Below are 17,696 nucleotides of genomic sequence, written 5' to 3' on the forward strand. Positions count from 1 at the left end.
GAAGCTCAGTTTTAAGAAGAGAGGCTAATTCACATTGATTGTAATTAAATCAATAAATTGTCTTTCATTGGTGCCGAAACAGGCGATTTTTTGTGGGAAATTCAATTTTCCGTAAAATTGGTGGGTGATGGAGAGAACTTAGATCATTTTCGGCTTCAGCAGCTAAAAACAAAGTTGGAAGTGGGCCCCATCAAAAACTTGAGTGAAATAATCTATCCGTCCTTTTAGACGCACAAAACAAACTGATCAGTTTTATATGGAAGTATACAATACATGGGCGGATCATGGCCTATCACCAGAAAATTTTACCACCAGACACATCGTTATAACAGTTAAAATATGCAACACATGGTTTCATTTGTATTTGCGGCTGATGAAACCGAAGAGTATATCGTTATTTCTCCATCCTGCACTAATTTTCAGGAAACTTGAATTTTCCTCCTCAAAATGGTAAAAACTAACACTAAAATCGGACCTAGCGCTAAAAAAAAAGAGAGTCAAGTAACAAATCCAATGTGTTCACTTTAGAACGGAACTGTATATGAAATGAAAACCCCGGTGACCAAAGGATTCTTCACTTACTGCGGGTATCCACTCAGTGTATCACTCCGAAATTCCGGTGATAAATATTACAACGAAATTTTATCGCCTTAAAGTAAAGTTGCAACCCCGGTCGAGGGAAAGTCATCATCATTTTCAATCACCCAAGATTGAAATAAGAAGGAAAAATCCCAGGTAAGGCAGGATAAGAGTGTAAATAATGCAAAAGATTTTATCAAAAGAGGGAAATATACGCCTGGCGGCCGAGACCCTCCTTCTGCCTCGGCTCCAGATTTCCCGCCCTCAGATGCAGATAAGAAAATGCTACTGGACCCTGCGCTGTGGCGTGGCGTGAATTGCGATATATCGATTGTTATGCCCTTTGAACCTATAGAAAAGGATCGCTAAACAGATTGTTCGCAGCGAATATCTTAATGATCGATTCTTCCCTATAGGTTTAAATGGCATAACAAGCAATACATCGCAATTCAAGCCACGCCACTGGTGGCTCGGCACCTTCTTTCATCCGACTTCGAAAAATTACGCGTGAAACGCCGTAAACATCATTGGAATCTTGCGCCTCTTACGTTCTTCTTTGAAAAAATCGAGACATGCAAAAAGGGCACAAGTCTAAAAAGCCATGAGCCATGCTGTACTTAAGGAACACCGAATAAACATTCCAAAAGTAACAAGATTCCCCCCAATAAAAGACTTCTTTCTGATGGAAATCATGAATTTTTGGAAACATTAAATTATTGTAATACAAAGTCTGTGCACAATTCTTCGGTGAATGGACTTCAATGAATGGGCATCTAGACAAGATATGAACTAGAGAACAACGCATCATTTTCTCTCCAAAAGTTCACGAGGTACACAAATCACATGACAGAGAAAGTCTAAAAATTAACCCCTATGCAAGATATAAGTGATTATTTTTAAGATTTCTCAACCAGTAAACTTAAAAATTATGTCATTTTTATAATCTAACTTTCATTTGATCCATGTTAAAAATACTTTTTGGCAAGCCGAGACTCCGTTGAACTTCATTTTGCAATTAGAAACTACGATTTCTGACTCATTGGCAAAATCACTTATCTATACATGAAAACTAATGGCACAAAGCCGTTCCCCAAGAAGCCGAGAATCGTAGTTCCTAATCACAAAATTAAGTTCCATTCCCGTTATGACTGCATATTTTTTCACTTTTTCAAGCCATTTTAAGATTTTTTGGCGAGACGTTCTTTCAATCTTGGTAAAACTCGGTTGAGGGGGGTTCGGTCTTGGCTAAAAAATCCTCCTGAACCGAGTTTATCGAGCAGAGTGAAGCAATGCTTGGCTAAAAAATCGTGAATCGGCTGGATACAGTAAAATAATATATTGGTTAAGAATACTTCAAAGAAAAAGAGATGCTAATTTAACGTTCTGGATGTAAAAAAGTGTGCGAACACTCACAAAATGTTGAATTAATCGCTACAACAGTTACTTCAGCGAAGTCAAGATGTAAAACTAACTGCTGTGTTGATTCCCTCAGCGTTTTGTGAGTTCTCGCTCACTTTTTTACACCCAGAATGTTAAATTAGCATCACTCTTTTTCGGTGTTTTCAATATCTCATCAAACACTTTCCATTGCGCAAATAACCGATGTGATCGTAAGAACTTCAATCATAAGACGTTTTCTTCCCTAGTCAGACCATGCCTTATGGCCATTTATTAAAAAAAAAATCCAGTTTTTATCATTAGAAATCTGGCAGCGTCGAGATGTTCTCACGGCGTTTTTCTTAAACAAACCAGCCGACTGGATACTTTCAACGAGGGATGCCAGGGCTCACGAGTTTTGGCTTTTCCGTTCGTCTCGCCTGGAATAAGGTAGCGAGTTGCTTTTGCCTACCCGGCCGGCGGCGGCGGCGCGGGCGTCCTTTATCCCTGACATCCCTCGGGATCCCCTAGCCCTGACCATAATTTAGTTATCAACCGGAGAGAGCGTCTCGGGCCCACGATGAATTTCTTCCACTTTCACTTTCGTCCCTCCGGTATCTAACATCTACCGGGCCGGTGGCCACTTCAGAGAACTCCTTATTCGAGCACCGACGCTCGTTGCGAGATGTATCAAAATGATTATTCCTTGGGATTCTCGTTTCAAAGTATCTCATTCGAGGGGAGCCTTATCAGGAAAATCTGGCTTTTCATTTTAATTAATAATTTAACATGAGAGGTGCTCGATCATTATCAAAGCTCTGTGACTCCTAAGACTCGATCATTATCAAAAGCTCTGTGACTCTTAAGATTATGATTTTTTATCATGGTTACACTGCGTCTTAAAGGGGGAGGGGTATCGATTAGGGCCAAAATTGGCCCACTTTTGAAATCTTGAGGTTTTTCGATATTTTGCAGTTGATGCGGTATATTTTACAGGAACAATTATGTCTTGGCGACACTCATGTTTTTTTAGCTTTGAAACTTCATTATGATGTTGGAAGAGATACATTCAATATTTCTCAAAAGAATCTGCGTTTCATCAAAGAAAGTATTTGACAACAGCTGAAGTTTCATTTCGCTTTTTTTTTAAACATAGCAGCAAAGTTTTCGTACCTATAAACTAAAAATTCAAAATCGCAAAAGTAGAATGACGATGATAACTACAGTTTGACTGTTGAAGCGGAGCGCAGGGCCGAATCGCTTGGAAACGAAATCGCTGCTGGTTCGCCTTCAAATTAGCCGACGCAACCCAACCCTACATCGAAGTTAATTAAGTTGTATCCACCGATTTGATGTATTTTGAGTATTTCTACCTATCATGAGGCACTATTACTCACATTTGTGGAATTATCAATACATCGACAGAAGCGCGAAGACATGCTAAGTCATGCAATTGCTGCGATCGGCATATTTGTCCACATTCAATCTTTTATAACGACGAAACTCGTTCAAATACACACAGAAACTTGACTGCCTCCTGCCTCCGAACTGCTTGAAAAAAAAAAACTCTCTTATAGGTGGACACCGTCTAGCACCTTTAGAGTTACGTACCAAGGGCAGAACTTTCGATAATATTCATATTTATCATCGCATATTTTTCGCAACAAGCTGGTTTCTTCCTCGAGACGGTAGCGTTTTCCTTAACCCATCCCATCTCGCTTATGACACCCATGGGGAAACCCATAGAGATCATCAGAAACTTGCACAATCCTATTCGCATACGACTGTTTTCAGCGAAAACACATCGAAAACCACACCGACTAACAACACCCCCCCCCCCCATTCTTCCGGCCCCCGTCCCCCTTCAACCCCCCCCCCCCCCCCGCGAGATACGTGAGAACGTGTTGAGTATCAGCACTCGCGGCAGGATCCGATTATTCAAATCAAACCCGCGAGACTGGATAATGATGTGTTTTGAATTAAAACTAAAGCATATTTGCGAAACTTTTAATACGCTCCAAACTCGGGCCGCCTCCGGAGCGGGGAGGTTAAGTTCGCGGCGGGATATGATCAAAAGTTGAGCCGAGTTCCCGACGAGAGCTAAATCGAGGCGTCGTCGTCATAAAAAAGGGATGGAAATTGGCAGTTTCAGCGCGACATGGGGGGTGGGGGGCGTGTGTCGATGCATAGTTCTTCCGTGCTACGTAAAAACGTCGTATGAGCCGTCATGCGTTGCCAAATTTCCTTCGAAAAATCACGAATTTTCAGGAACATTTAGACCGCGTTTAGCAGAAAGGAACCAAGCCGCATAAGCTATCGCCAAAATTAACTAAGCAATCTAATTTTTTTTAGAAGAGAACGTTCAAGCGAATTCTTGTGGAAATTTTAAGGAATTTGCTTTGAAAAATGCAGAAAATTCACGGAAAATTGCCAAAAAAAAATCCGCACAATCGTATTCATGTGAACGATTAAATGGCCAAATTAAATTTGTCCATAGCTGATGTGGCTTGGTTCCTTTCTGCTTAGCTCGGTCTATTTATGAATGTATCTCCTCCGATTTTTCGAAGGATTTCGTTCGCGATTTCATCTAAAAAGTCTGAAAAACTCAAGGGAAAACATTCATAACTCTCTTCAAAAATAAATATTTTCAAAGGAGAAATTTGGCAACATTCGAATGCTGATACGGCGTTTTTACTTAGCGCGGCAGAGTTCACGACCTGACTCGTCGTTCTGCAAACGATTCATCATCTCGGTAATGCGATGGGGAACAGGCTGACAAGTTCTCGAAAAGTCGGGAAATTTTAGTCAAACAGAAAGGAGGAAGAGAGTTGGGAACTTTCAAACTTCAGACTCGAATTTTTTATTCTTTAATCCAAAAAATTTCTAATGGACAACCCTAAGGGATTGGAGAAAACACGATTTCGTTGTTTTCCGGACGAAGAACCGTAACTCCATTCCAAGGTTGCCAAACCTAGAGGAGAATAGCGGAGGAAGGGAATTTTTCTACCCTTGCATGGTGATTTTTAACGCAGACGATTCGTCATGGCGAAGCATTCAGAAACTACAATTTTGTCCCAGAACAGGACTGTAATTAAATTTTTTCCAGAAAAAAAAGGGGAAAAAGAGGGAGAAGAAAAAAACCTCGTTTTTTCCCATATACTCTGGGACAAAACGATGCAATCTTAACCAAGCCTTCGGGGGAACCCAAAAATGTATCAATCTTTACGGGGTACAGGTTGGTCGGAAAATGAAAATACCCATAACTTTGCTTTAAAAAAAAAAGGCATTTACGTTTTCTATTTACTCCCATTCATCAACCAGCAAATTGCACGCATACAGGAATCCTTTTTCCCGCACGCAGAACAAAGTTGAATTTTCTCCTTCCTCCCTCCCACAATAGCAGGAGTCTCCAATCTCGGTGAAAGGTCCGAAAACATTCATACCCTCATTACCGGAGCCTGCAGAGTAATCATAAGCATAATACACGACGAAAAACGAAGCTATACACGCTCGAAAACGTCAGTGAAAATGACAGAAACGCCATATATCCCAAACGGAACATCCGTCATTCTTGCATGCGTGGCTGTAAATAACGGTCACTGAATGGGCAGCGGCTCGAAATGGATTGAAAAATGGAGCCAGCGACGCATGACGGGTGAATTCGATGACGCAACCACATTATAAAATGAGACCTGTCGTGCATACATTTTCACGTATCCCAAGGCTCAAACGAGAATCGAGTTACGTCCTTTCGTCCGAAAAGCGATGGATGGATAGACACGAGGGAGATGCGTGCGTGTTTTTTTTCGGATCCCCAATTTTTTTAGCGGATACGCAAAAATTAGACGGATTTCCATAAAACACGGCGAACTCTAAATGATAAACGGAACAACCCCCCGCCCCCCTCGCCAGTCCCCCTATTTCATCCGCATCTCGAAAACTGTTTTCGAGATGCCTTCATAATACGAGAGAGTTCCATTCAGCATGGAAAAGCTCACTCACGCTACGGGGAATTTTCCAAGGGCAAGAACCGCGTATCTGCCCTTTCATCGTGGTCGGGAGTTACGCGGTTTTTCCGGGGCGGGGGAGTGTTATTCACAGGGCGGTTATACTTTCGCCCGGGTTCCCGCGGAATACTCCGCGTATTTATTTTAATGGAAATTTTCTTACGGTCTCCGCCAGCCGTATCCTCGCCCCCCCCCCCCCTCTATCGAGGAGTGCGCTTAGACGTTGTAGCTTGGTGGAGTGGAATAAAGATTGGTTACCTGCGGTGTCTGTGCTCGTTTTAGAACTCATGCCCGTGGCTCATTTTTCACGTGGGTTTCTCAAGTTTTGACATCGGTCTGAACATGCAACTGTTCGGAGAGGGGCCTCGAAGCGCAGGGACGAAATTTTTGGGAGAGTTTACCTTGGAAACTTCAGAATTGAACGCGTTATTTGAAGAAGGGCATATCCGATGCATTTCCGACAGAATAGTACTCTTTGAGGGAAGGTAAAAACCGCGGGCCCAATTTTGAAAGTGATAAAAAGGGTGGTAGACAAAAAAAGCATAGGGAAAAGTGAGCAATCCCAGGGTGGCTACTAAACGTTGATTCTGGATTTTCCTGATAGATTCCTGATTTTGGCAGAGATTTCCCGATTTTTATGGCGAATAAATTTGACTACATTTTGCAATTTGGAACTATAAATTCTAGCCCGGTTTAAAAACAACGTACGTGCCATTCGTTTCCCTGTGCACATAAGTGTTTTTCCAGAAGAGCCAGAATCTATAGTTCCAAATTGCAAAATGCAGTCCAATTGACATTCGTTTGATTTAAAGAATCGACTTATTTGATGACTTGAATCAAATGTCTGAAAAATGTTTGAAGCACTTAGAAGCTCCTCAATCCTCATCCGTGGCCGATTTTCCTGACATTTCCCTGATTTTTCCTGTTAACATCAAATTTCCTGATATTTTCCGATTTCTACTAATAGTAGAAATCCTGGATCCTATTGGTGGAAGTGAGTGGTTGCATTAGACAAAACAGGGAAAGAAGAGACAATCTAACGGCAGCCCGCGAGAGACCCTGAAGATGGTCTATCATTTCCCCCTTAGGCCATAACAACCAATAAGATCCCTACAAGTCCATCGGTAATACAACCTGCCGTCCAACGTAAAAACGCCGTAACTCCAAAATTTGAAAAAATTGAGTTAGATATGAAAATAGGGTAATTGGGGCATGGGAAATTTAATGGTGAAGTCAAATTTCTGATATCACCGTTAGTTTCCGAGATATGGAGCCCGCGCTTGCCGTACATCCACCGAACGTGGTACCTCGACACAGCAAGAACGCCGCAACCGCCGCGTACACAACAAGAACGCGGCTCATCCAGCGGCGCCGCATGGATGAGCCGCGTTTTTACTGTGCAGGTGGCGCTTGCGACGTTTTTGCTTGGGAGCGATCGGTGTTTTCCGCCAGTTAGCACGATTTTACCTAGCTGCGCTCGCCGTTTCTCCACCCGTCCCGTCCCCCGGTCTGTGTTTTCGGCAAATGTGTGTGCCCGCGTTACCGTTTTACGTATTTTTCGTGTGATTCTCTGTGTTTTATTCACTCTTTTTACGATAACGTGTAGTGTAAAATTCACAATGCTGAAAAGAACTAAAAAAATCTTGTCAGCGGCCCTCCGAGAAAGGGACGAGAATTCGAATATCGCGAGTGAACAAGAAAATAAAAATGTATTTTAAAAAAGTGTGTTCAAAGTGAAATTATTAACTGATAAAGAAAATTGCTCTTTTGGTGATAAACCGTCAAAAAAACGCCCCAAAATCCGGTCACCGTTGAAAGCTTTACATTTTAAAAACAATGAAGAAGTGCTTACTGAGAAAAATTCCTCTTCAACCACGACAGAGCCTGCCGTCTCACCTGTTCCTGTTCCCGTTGATCCGGCTCTGCTTCCTTTAACTCCGATTTCATCTACAACTACAGAAACGCGAGGAAACGACTTTTTTCACGATAAATCCTGTTCCGAGGAAGGACTTTCTTCAACCTCACTAACCTCTGGTGTCTCACCTATCAATCCGGAAAGCTCATCGTTCAATCTGCCAAGTTCGGTGTCAAGTGTGATTAGTGTTACTGCCCCCCTGGATATTCCTGTGTCACCCACAGTCACGAATAATCCTACTACTTTGATTCCTTGTGAAACAGAAACTAATAATGAATGTGGTGATTCTCCTCCAGTAAATTTAGAAAAGACAGAAAGCTCATCGTTAAATCTGCCAAGTTCGGTGTCTAGTGTGATTAGTGTTACTGCCCCCCTGGATATTCCTGTGTCACCCAAGGTCACGAATAATCTTACTACTTTGATTCCTTGTGAAACAGAGACTAATAATGAAAGTGGTAATTCTTCTCCAGTAAATTTAGAAAAGACAGAAAGCTCATCGTTAAATCTGCCAAGTTCGGTGTCTAGTGTGATTAGTGTTACTGCCCCCCTGGATATTCCTGCGTCACCCACAGTCACGAATAATCTTACTACTTTGATTCCTTGTGAAACAGAAACTAATAATGGAAGTGGTAATTCTTCTCCAGTAAATTCAGAAAAGACGGGGAAGAAAAGAAAAGCCCGCATCGACCCGGCCGAGAAAATAATCGCGAAAAGAAAAGCTCTTTCAGAAAAGCATCCAGTCTTACCATTTATTTGTACGTGTAAGAGAAATTGCTTGTTAAATTTTAATGAAGAAAGAAGGTCAAAAATAAATATTCAGTTTTGGGAATTAAATTGGTGCGAAAGGAAAAATTTTATTTTGCATTTGTGCTCAAAATCGGAGGTAATCAGGAGGCGACAATTCTCGAATGAAATTAGAAAAAATTCATTTTCCTATTTTCTAATGACTGAAAGTGGCAAACTTCTCGAAGTATGTAAGGGTTTTTTTCTTACAACTTTAGGATTCAAGCCAACAAATGATCGATTTGTGCATGATACTCTTAAAGTACAAGACAAAAGCACCATTCTACCTGTTTTTAACGACGGGCGAGGCAAAGCTCCATCTGTTAAAAGGAGTCCTTGGGAGCTCGTCGATGAGCATATTGAATCATTTCATCCAGTGATTTCTCATTATCGACGGGAACATGCTCCAAATATGCGTTATCTACCAAGTGATATTTCGATATCAATAATGCATGCGGATTGGAAGCAGAAATATCCGAACACCCCAATTTGTTATGAAACATACAGAAGGCAAGTTAAGAAGAAACGAATATCGTTTGCAAAGCTCGGGCTGGAGGAGTGTGAAAGCTGCGAAGAATTCAAGTTGCACGAGCATAAAGATGTGAATAATTTGCAAGAAAATTGTGACGTGTGTCGATCCTGGAAACAACACATAGACCTGGCAAACGCAGCCCGAAAATTATACCGGCAGCATGCGGACAACGACTTCAGCACAAATGGCACGGTATGTTTTTCAGCCGATCTCCAAAAGATCATAATGCTTCCTCGTGTCGATATGTTCAAAAAAGTGTTATTTTTACAACGGCTTATCGCCTACCATGAAACTTTTGCGCCAGTAGGAACTAAATGTAAAAAAATTCAACCTCACGCTTTCATTTGGAATGAAGCCATAACTGGTCGATTGAAAGAGGATATAATCAGCATTTTTTACAAATTTTTCTTGATGCAGAGAGATGCAACCAAAATCATAGTATGGCTAGATAACTGTGCCGGCCAAAATAAAAATTGGGCACTTTTGAGTTTCCTCGTCTTCATAATTAATTCAACCCAAATTTCAGCGACTGAGATTCATTTCATTTATTTTGAACCGGGCCATTCTTTCATGTCAGCGGATAGCTTTCATCATCAGGTGGAGTTGGCTCTGAAGCGTCAAGGCAAAACTTATGATTTTGGAGATTTTGCCAGCGCCGTTGCCGCAGCAAACAATGGGAAGAACTTGGTAATTCCAATGCAGCATCAGGAGTTTTTCAATTGGGTAGATTATGCATCACAAGCTAAATTAAAGAACGCCGCTGTAAGAGTTTACTTAAAAGACATTGTGTACTTAAAAGCAGTCCGCGGTGATTTTCAGCTATATTACAAATCTTCTTATGATGGAGACTTTAAAACTTTAGATTTTTTAAAAAAAATTGCAGCAAAAACAGACGGTATGCCTGTCCCAAGCCATCTTTCAAGGCCGCGCGGCTTTCCCTCTGCTAAAAAGGAGAAAATTTTGTCAGAGTTGAAAGGAATAATTCCAGATAATAGGAAAAAATTTTGGTTGGATCTACCCGATGTTTCCGCTGAATAAAACAATCTTAATCTATTAAAATATTGTTTCCTGTGTAATGAGATGAGCTATTCTCCTTGTTTCCTACTGACTTTTAAGTACATGTTAAATCTTTGCTGAAACGATTTTTAATTTTTAAAAGTCGACTGATCGCATGTGTTATTTCTCTGCAAGAAAATTAAAAAAAAATTAAAAAAAAACGCAGAGTTAGATTTGAAACTTTCGAGACTTGAATTGATTTTTTTTTTTGCTCTTCTTTTTCAATAATTTTTCTCCGCGATTACATGCGTATTTTATCAAGACGCGTGAGAGGGAGGAAAATCTTTAGTTTTTAATGTAGATAAGTCATTATAGTTAAAGTTTAGATTTTTAAATACGATTATTTTTCATGTTTTGGCAATATTCGTTGTTCTTAATGTGCTACTTTGTACTCTCAAAGTCATTTCTTTTTAAATTTCACTATTTGATTGTCTGATTAAATTATTGATGCAGCAAGAGTGGGCTCCTTGCAAGTCAAGAATGTGATAATGTTGAGGTGCAATTTACATGACCCATATGAAAAGGAAATCGGATTATTAGTCTGTATTAATGATTTTCAAAGTTGCATAACGAAGGAAGAACTAAGATATGATCCGATAGGTAGGTTAGTAAACTAATAAGTGCGTACTTCAGGTATTCACCGTTTGAGTTTTATTGATTTTTAAATGACATGTCAAAGCAGTTGTTTATTATCATGAAAATTCAGCTTAATTCCTTAATATAAGCACCCACACCATTAATATATAAATATATGATGATTATATTTCATATTTTGGAGGCATCATTTTTTACCTTTTTCTTAATCCATCCTAAGGATTCTTTGTATGCTCCATAATACAGAAAGCGTGCCTTTCTTTATATGCCTGATAAGGGCATTCATTCATTCAGCTATTTTTTCCTACAATTTCTTTTAGAATAACATGTGAAAACTCATAAGGTATCACAATTGCAATTTAGTTTTCAATTTTGTTTCCTCAAGAATCAAGATGCTTCCTTCCCCATTCTTAATAATCTTGTGGGTTTTTTTTTTTTTGTTCATTCTTCTTTATAATATTATTCGTTAATTTACCAAACTCTCTTGTCATTTCAGCAAAATTAAGTTGAATCTAATTAATTTTTTGTACATAGTTTAAGCGAGAGGTCAAATATTAAAGAGTCAAAGATTAATCACATCTTTTCTTCTTTTCTTTGGTTTGTCAATATCCATACAAAATTTCAAAATTTCTATAATCATATTTTTGCTCATATGCATTTAATCTAAACTGCACCTAGAAGAATTTCTTGTCGATGCAAGTAGAATGTTGATATGATAATGGTCATGTTCTAAATCCAAACGACTTGGGAAAATTTTGAACGGAACACACAGGAATATTTTGAACAGAACACACTTTAAATTTTTAACTTTTTCTTCTGTTCTTCGTATTGAAATTCTAATTGATCTTACAGAAAATATTGAATCGAAATGCTGATAACTCTCTTGAATTAACCATGAAAATAACATCCTACTTGGATCCCTTGGTGATATCTGTGATTCAATATACCCTTTACTGAACTATTTAGTATAAATGGTTTTGCGTAAAATATTAAAATAGAAAGAACAATTAAATAATAAATTCCTGATTAGAATGCCTCTTTGGTGGTTTAGTCCTTCTGTGGAATCATTATTGGGATGTTCAATGATTGCATCACTAAATTATATTACCTACATTTGATCAAATTCACGATTTGCTAAATCGACAATTGGACCGCGTTAAACAGAAAGAAACCAAGCCACATCAGCTATTGACAAATTTAATAGAGCGATTTAATCTTTTACAAGAGAACGGTTTTGCGGATTCCTTTGACATTTTTGAGAAATTGACTTCGTACTACGCAGAAAATTCATTCAAATTCGCAGAAAATCCGCACAACCGTTTTTCGGTAAAAAATTAAATTGCCCAATTCAATTTGGCAATAGCTAATGTGGCTTGGTTCTTTTCTGTTTAACGCGGGGCAATTGGACCACATTTTTTAAAAAGAGAACTTTTTATCGCTCATTTTAGAAGGAAACTATGTACCATTTGTTTACTTATGCATATATTTTTTTATGGATGCGCAGAAATAGTAGTTCTTCATTGGTAAATGTGGTCCAATTCGTTATTCCATCGGAGCGATCTTGAAAATCTAATCAGTCCCTTCAGTGAATTCAGATTATTTTAAAAGAAGGTCAGGAAATATTGGGCATTATTTTTATGAAGGGATGTGTACGAATTTCAACAAAATCTGGCAATCTTGGAAATGACTTAAGAAGGGGTATGAAGGAATTTGGCAGCTGAGAGGAAAGTGTAAGGGTTGGGGTATGAATTGAATGCATGTGAAAGTTAATCACGTGCTTAATGCTCCTGGATTTTGAGAATCACACAAAGACGACTGAAGCCAGATCGAGCGTCGGGTTTTTTCGTCGAAAAGGTAGCGCCCACGGCGCGGCAGATGCACTGCAAGAATGCCGCAAATCCGAGCGATGACCAAGCTGCACTTTCCCACTGTAAGAGGCACGGCGGCCGGCCTAGCCCTACAAACTAAAAACGCCGCTTATCCGAGGCATCCCTGTTCACGCAGCATTATTGAGAGCAATAGGCGCCTTTAGTACGATTTTTTAATAAAGTTAGACTCACAAGTGTGTCAAGAAGCGAAATGACATAAAAAAACTTCAAAAATTTCAAAAGGGATAAAAGGAGAGGATGAAAACTTTGAGAGTCATTTTCTCGGTTCGCGCGGCAGTGGAGTTACGGCGTTCTTGCGTTGCACGGCAGAACGAGGGTCAAAACTACAAACGTACTCACGAACACAACGTGGTACCAAGAAGCCATGAAAATGTTGCAATTGAACGTAATTGAGCAAAATTTACCTGAAACACACAAAAAAAGAAATCATAATATTGAGAGACATATATAAAACAGGATGAATACATACGCGAAAATTATACGACGGGCTAATATTTAAATTGATAGAGAAAGGCATAGACAAAGGAGGCGAAGAGAAAACGGACCGATTCTGGTTGAAACGAGTAGTTATTATGCATTGACCATAGATAGACCTAATCGACCAATGTATGAGACCTTATCGACCATAAGATGTCAACGTTATCAGCGGGCTGATTATATTGAAATCGATAGACAAAGCTATCGACAAAGGTGATGAAAGGAAAATGGAGCGATTCTCATTGGTTGAAACCGACGTTTGTCATAGACTGTCGGGGAAGATGATGGACTAACTATAGGGTCCATCTGGATTGCCGTCACAGTTAGTCCATTACTTACCTCCTTCGTCCGTTGCAACCAATCGCTTCCACTGACAGGATCGCTCCATTTTCTCTTCGTCTTTTTTGCATATTCTGCCGCGGTAAGGAAAAACGCCGTATGAGCATTTGAATGTTGCCAAATTTCCTCTTGGAAAATTTATAATTTTGAAGAAAGTTATGATTATTTTTCCTTGAAATTTTCAGACTTTATAAATCAAAGTACAATCTAAATCATCTGAAAAATTGGAAGAGAAATATTCACAAGTTTTCCTGAAAATGTGTGATTTGTCGAAGGAAATTTGGCAACGTCTGATGGCTCATACGGCGTATTTCCTGAGCACGGCAGCAGCATTGCTTAGTCTAACAATTGGACGTATTTCTGCCAAACGGACTATGTGCATTAAGACATGAGCCCTGAGACCCACAGGAATATGTGCATAACAGGGCTCACGTCATAATGCACACAGTTCCGTTTGGCAGAAATACGTCCAATGGACCACTAGACAAGGTACGAATTTCAGCATTCTGATACATGTTTCTTAACCAGAATTTCACGTAAAACACGATTCGCACAACGAAAATTACTGAAACCAACTCCTAACGAAGATATTAACGTTTTTATCTCACATTGGTTACGAGGAATTTGAACTGCCCGCCCACAAGAAACTCAAAGCTCTATGTGAGTCAAATCGCGCACTGCAACGGTTTCTGCAAGCTTCTCAATCGAGCACTGTTCATTTCCCACCATGTGTTGTTCAAACTGTAATCAATTTGCTATAGCTGAGCCAAAGCGTCAAGATCGAGGTTGCCAGATTTTTATATCGCAGAGACTGTCATGATAACGTTTAGCGCGCGATGTGAATCACGTAGAGCATTGAGTTTTCATGAGCGGGTGGTTTGAATTCACGCATCAGGAATCATTAAATATCTTTGTAAGGAGTTGATTTCGGTAATTTTTGCTGTGCGCATCGTTTTTTCCGTGAAATTTTGGTGAAGAAACATGTATCAGAATGCTGAAATTCGTACCTTGTCTAGTGGTCCAGCGTCGAATTTGTTCTTGACCCTCAATGAAATCATCCAGAGATGCAATGAAAATGGCAACGCCGACGACATTGCATCGGTGCGGAGGAGGGTGGAGGGTCCGGGGTAGAGGCAGGATGTAAAATCAAGATTCGCGTCGCGTCCCGGACAGCAAGACGTGCGAAAATGGCGTCGCGACGCCGGGCAGGAGCGGGCGTCCCGGTGCAGCGTGTCGTCGGGGCGAGCGGGCGCGAACACGTGCTCCTCTACCTGTGCCTGTACCCGAGACCCGAGCCTGTGCTTGAGCTCGCTATTGCTCATCTGGCTCCCGCGTCCCGCGTCGCCCGTCGAGTCCGTGTAAACGCGCCTTCATATATCATAATTCCCTCGGCGGCATTTTCACCGAGGCGCCGCTGCCGGATTTTGCCCACAAATTCGACTGCATTATGCAATTAGGGACTATAATTTGGATTGCATTTTGCAATTAGGGACTATGATTTTGATCCCAATTTGAAATTAGGAACTATGATTTGGATTCCATTTTGAAATTAGGAACTATAATTTGGATTGCATTTTGCAATTAGGAACTATAATTTGGATTGTATTTTACAATTAGGAACTATATTAATTTGGATTGCATTTTGCAATTTGGAACTATAATTTGGATTGCATTTTGCAATTAGGAACTATGATTTGGATTCCAATTTGCAATTATGAACTATAATTTGGATTGCATTTTGCAAAGAGGAATGTGAAGCATTGCGATGATGCTAAGATCGTGCAACTTCATCCTTTGCGATAAAATCATTGATATCATGAAAACATATGTTCACCTGGCAATTCTTGTCCTGAATTTACAGTTTTTAGCGAGTAAAATAGGAATTGCTAATGGATAATCAGATTTTCCCTCCAAGACAGAAGAAGCTGCACAATCATAGCAACATTGCTCAGATCCTGGTTCCTTTTGGCAAAATGACATCAATTTGGACTGCGTTTAGCAAAAAGGAACCAAGCCGAATTAGCTATTGCCAAAGCATTTTAATTTTTTACAAGATAGCATCTGTGCGGATTGAATTCATTGAAAGCAAAATGAAATCCGTACGGCGAATTCAGTCATCCACACCTCGCCACTACAGTGACTGATCAGTGAAAAATTCCTGAAGAGAAAATGCATCAACAAATTCGTTGACTTCACACGTAAGCATTTACGAGCAGCACGGATCCCCCGTGTAAATTCGAATCGAAGGAGTCGCGACTCGGTCGCGTAATGGAAGACAACGAGCCCCTCGTTAATTCCGTTAATGCCGGCTCCACCATTAATCCTGCATAAACAGAGGCTGTCAAGAATATTGGATTGGATTTAATATTTCCATTCGGGGCCTCGTAATATCCGCGTCATGAAAAGGGACAATAATGAGCGGTGCTCAAGTCGAAACATTCCCTCTCCGGGCCAAGACGGGTCGGAGCCACGAGATGCAAGGGGTAAGCGAAGAGACAAACACCCCCGCGTTGAGGAAAAACGCCGTATTAACCCTCAGATGTTGCCACATTTCTTCTTATAAAATTCCATTTTCATGGGAGATTTGTAAATATTTTTCTTAAAATTTCACTGAAGATTTTTTTGGCATTTTTATGTGACGTGTCTAAAAATGCCAAGGAAAAGGCGTTACAAATTCTCTTAAAAATAAACATTTTATTGCGAGAAATGTGGCAACATCCGCAAGTTTCTGCGACGTTTTCCCCTAGCAAGACGGAACAGTTCCTCCCCGAGTGAGGGGCGGCTACATGCCGAGGAGCGCTTTAATGCAGGACTACTTCCTGCTGAAATCAGCAGGTGTCGGCTCCATTCCAATCCCGCGACTGGGAAACTGTATTATACGTATTTTAGCTTGAACCCTGGTGAAGACATATTTTAATGACATTCGCGGTTCACTGTGGAAAGTGTTAACTGCTGTTTTCCTTGACAAGGCATTGTATGGGGTCTGCGTTTACAACTCGAGCACTGTCGAGTTCAGAAGCGGTGCGCTTACGCTGAAACGCATTGGTATGTGAATTGCACTACATTTTGCAATGTGGAACTATAAATTCTAGGCCGGGTTAAGAACAGTGTCATTAGTTTCCCTATGCACATAAGTGTTTGTCCAGAAGAGCCAGAATTTGTAGTTCCAAATTGCAAAATGGAGTCCAATTGATAAAAAATTTGTAATAAACTATTTCATGCATCTAGGCTATTCTCTAAAATTCAAAAACAGAGAGATGCAATAATACAGAATTAACAGGAAAAACGTTTTTGTATGATTTGCGGGGGGAGGATAAACCTTGAAATTTCACAAATATTCTCTTTTGGAGATGAATATAGTTATTCTAGAAGTTTCAAGTATGATTACTCCCACATTTTCATCGAAATAAATGTTTTGTCGAAAGGAATTCGGCAATATTCGAATGTGCGTTCGTCGTTTCTCATTAGCATTGCAATATAATTTTCTCGTGCTTGGCTGGTTGCGTCCAGACTTTGTGGAAGACGCACATACCAAGATGGGCCAAGGAAACGCTCGATACGCCATTACTTCCTAAATTATTGAGTTAAAATGTTCCGGTTGAAATCGCTATCCTAAATGGAGGGAAATCCTTGTTGGAACTTGAGGGACTCCCAAAGGGGCCAGAAAGAGAACCCCCCCCCCCCCCTTCCCCCGAAATATAACAATTTTCAAATGAGAATTTATATCTCAGGTTCGGTGTCTCAGAATTCGCATCGACGTTTTGCACCTAAAGTGGGAAGCAAATGTTTGTATTTTCTTAAAGTATATTGATTATTCTTTATGATTCGATAATTTCTAAACGAAGGTCTCAGAAAAATCATCAATTATTATTTCCCTCGCCAAAATATGAATAATCAGCGATACTCTGGAACACTACAACCGAGAAATGCCCGTCCAGCACCCAGCATCTCTTTTAAATACGTCCTATTGTGAAATATTTGAAAGAGATTATCAATGAGAATAGACGGAAAATTCAAATTGACAGTTCAATACGACTGAAATAATCAGATCATAGTGTTACCACTATCTTCGTGGACAAAAGAGCAACTGACACGTACCTCGCCAAGTTTCCTGAGCTTTCAATAAACGGAGGTTGTGGATTCTTGGT

General features: G+C 40.1%; 1 protein-coding gene across 11 annotated transcripts in view; it reads right to left on the reverse strand.

The window, feature by feature from the left end:
• LOC140224856 (uncharacterized) overlaps positions 1 to 17,696 on the reverse strand; it is a 514,095-nt gene that overhangs the window by 373,100 nt on the left and 123,299 nt on the right. The window contains exon 5 of one of the 11 annotated variants that reach the window (XM_072301694.1): positions 13,050 to 13,136. The exons of the other annotated variants lie outside the window; for them this stretch is intronic. Within the exon in view, the coding sequence (XP_072157795.1) occupies positions 13,133 to 13,136 (4 nt within the window). The 3' untranslated portion in view covers positions 13,050 to 13,132. Of the gene's footprint in view, positions 1 to 13,049; positions 13,137 to 17,696 lie in introns of those variants that run through there. 11 annotated transcript variants of the gene reach the window in all.

The sequence above is a fragment of the Bemisia tabaci genome, chromosome 6, assembly GCF_918797505.1.
Source record: "Bemisia tabaci chromosome 6, PGI_BMITA_v3".
Taxonomy (NCBI): Eukaryota; Metazoa; Arthropoda; class Insecta; order Hemiptera; family Aleyrodidae; genus Bemisia; species Bemisia tabaci.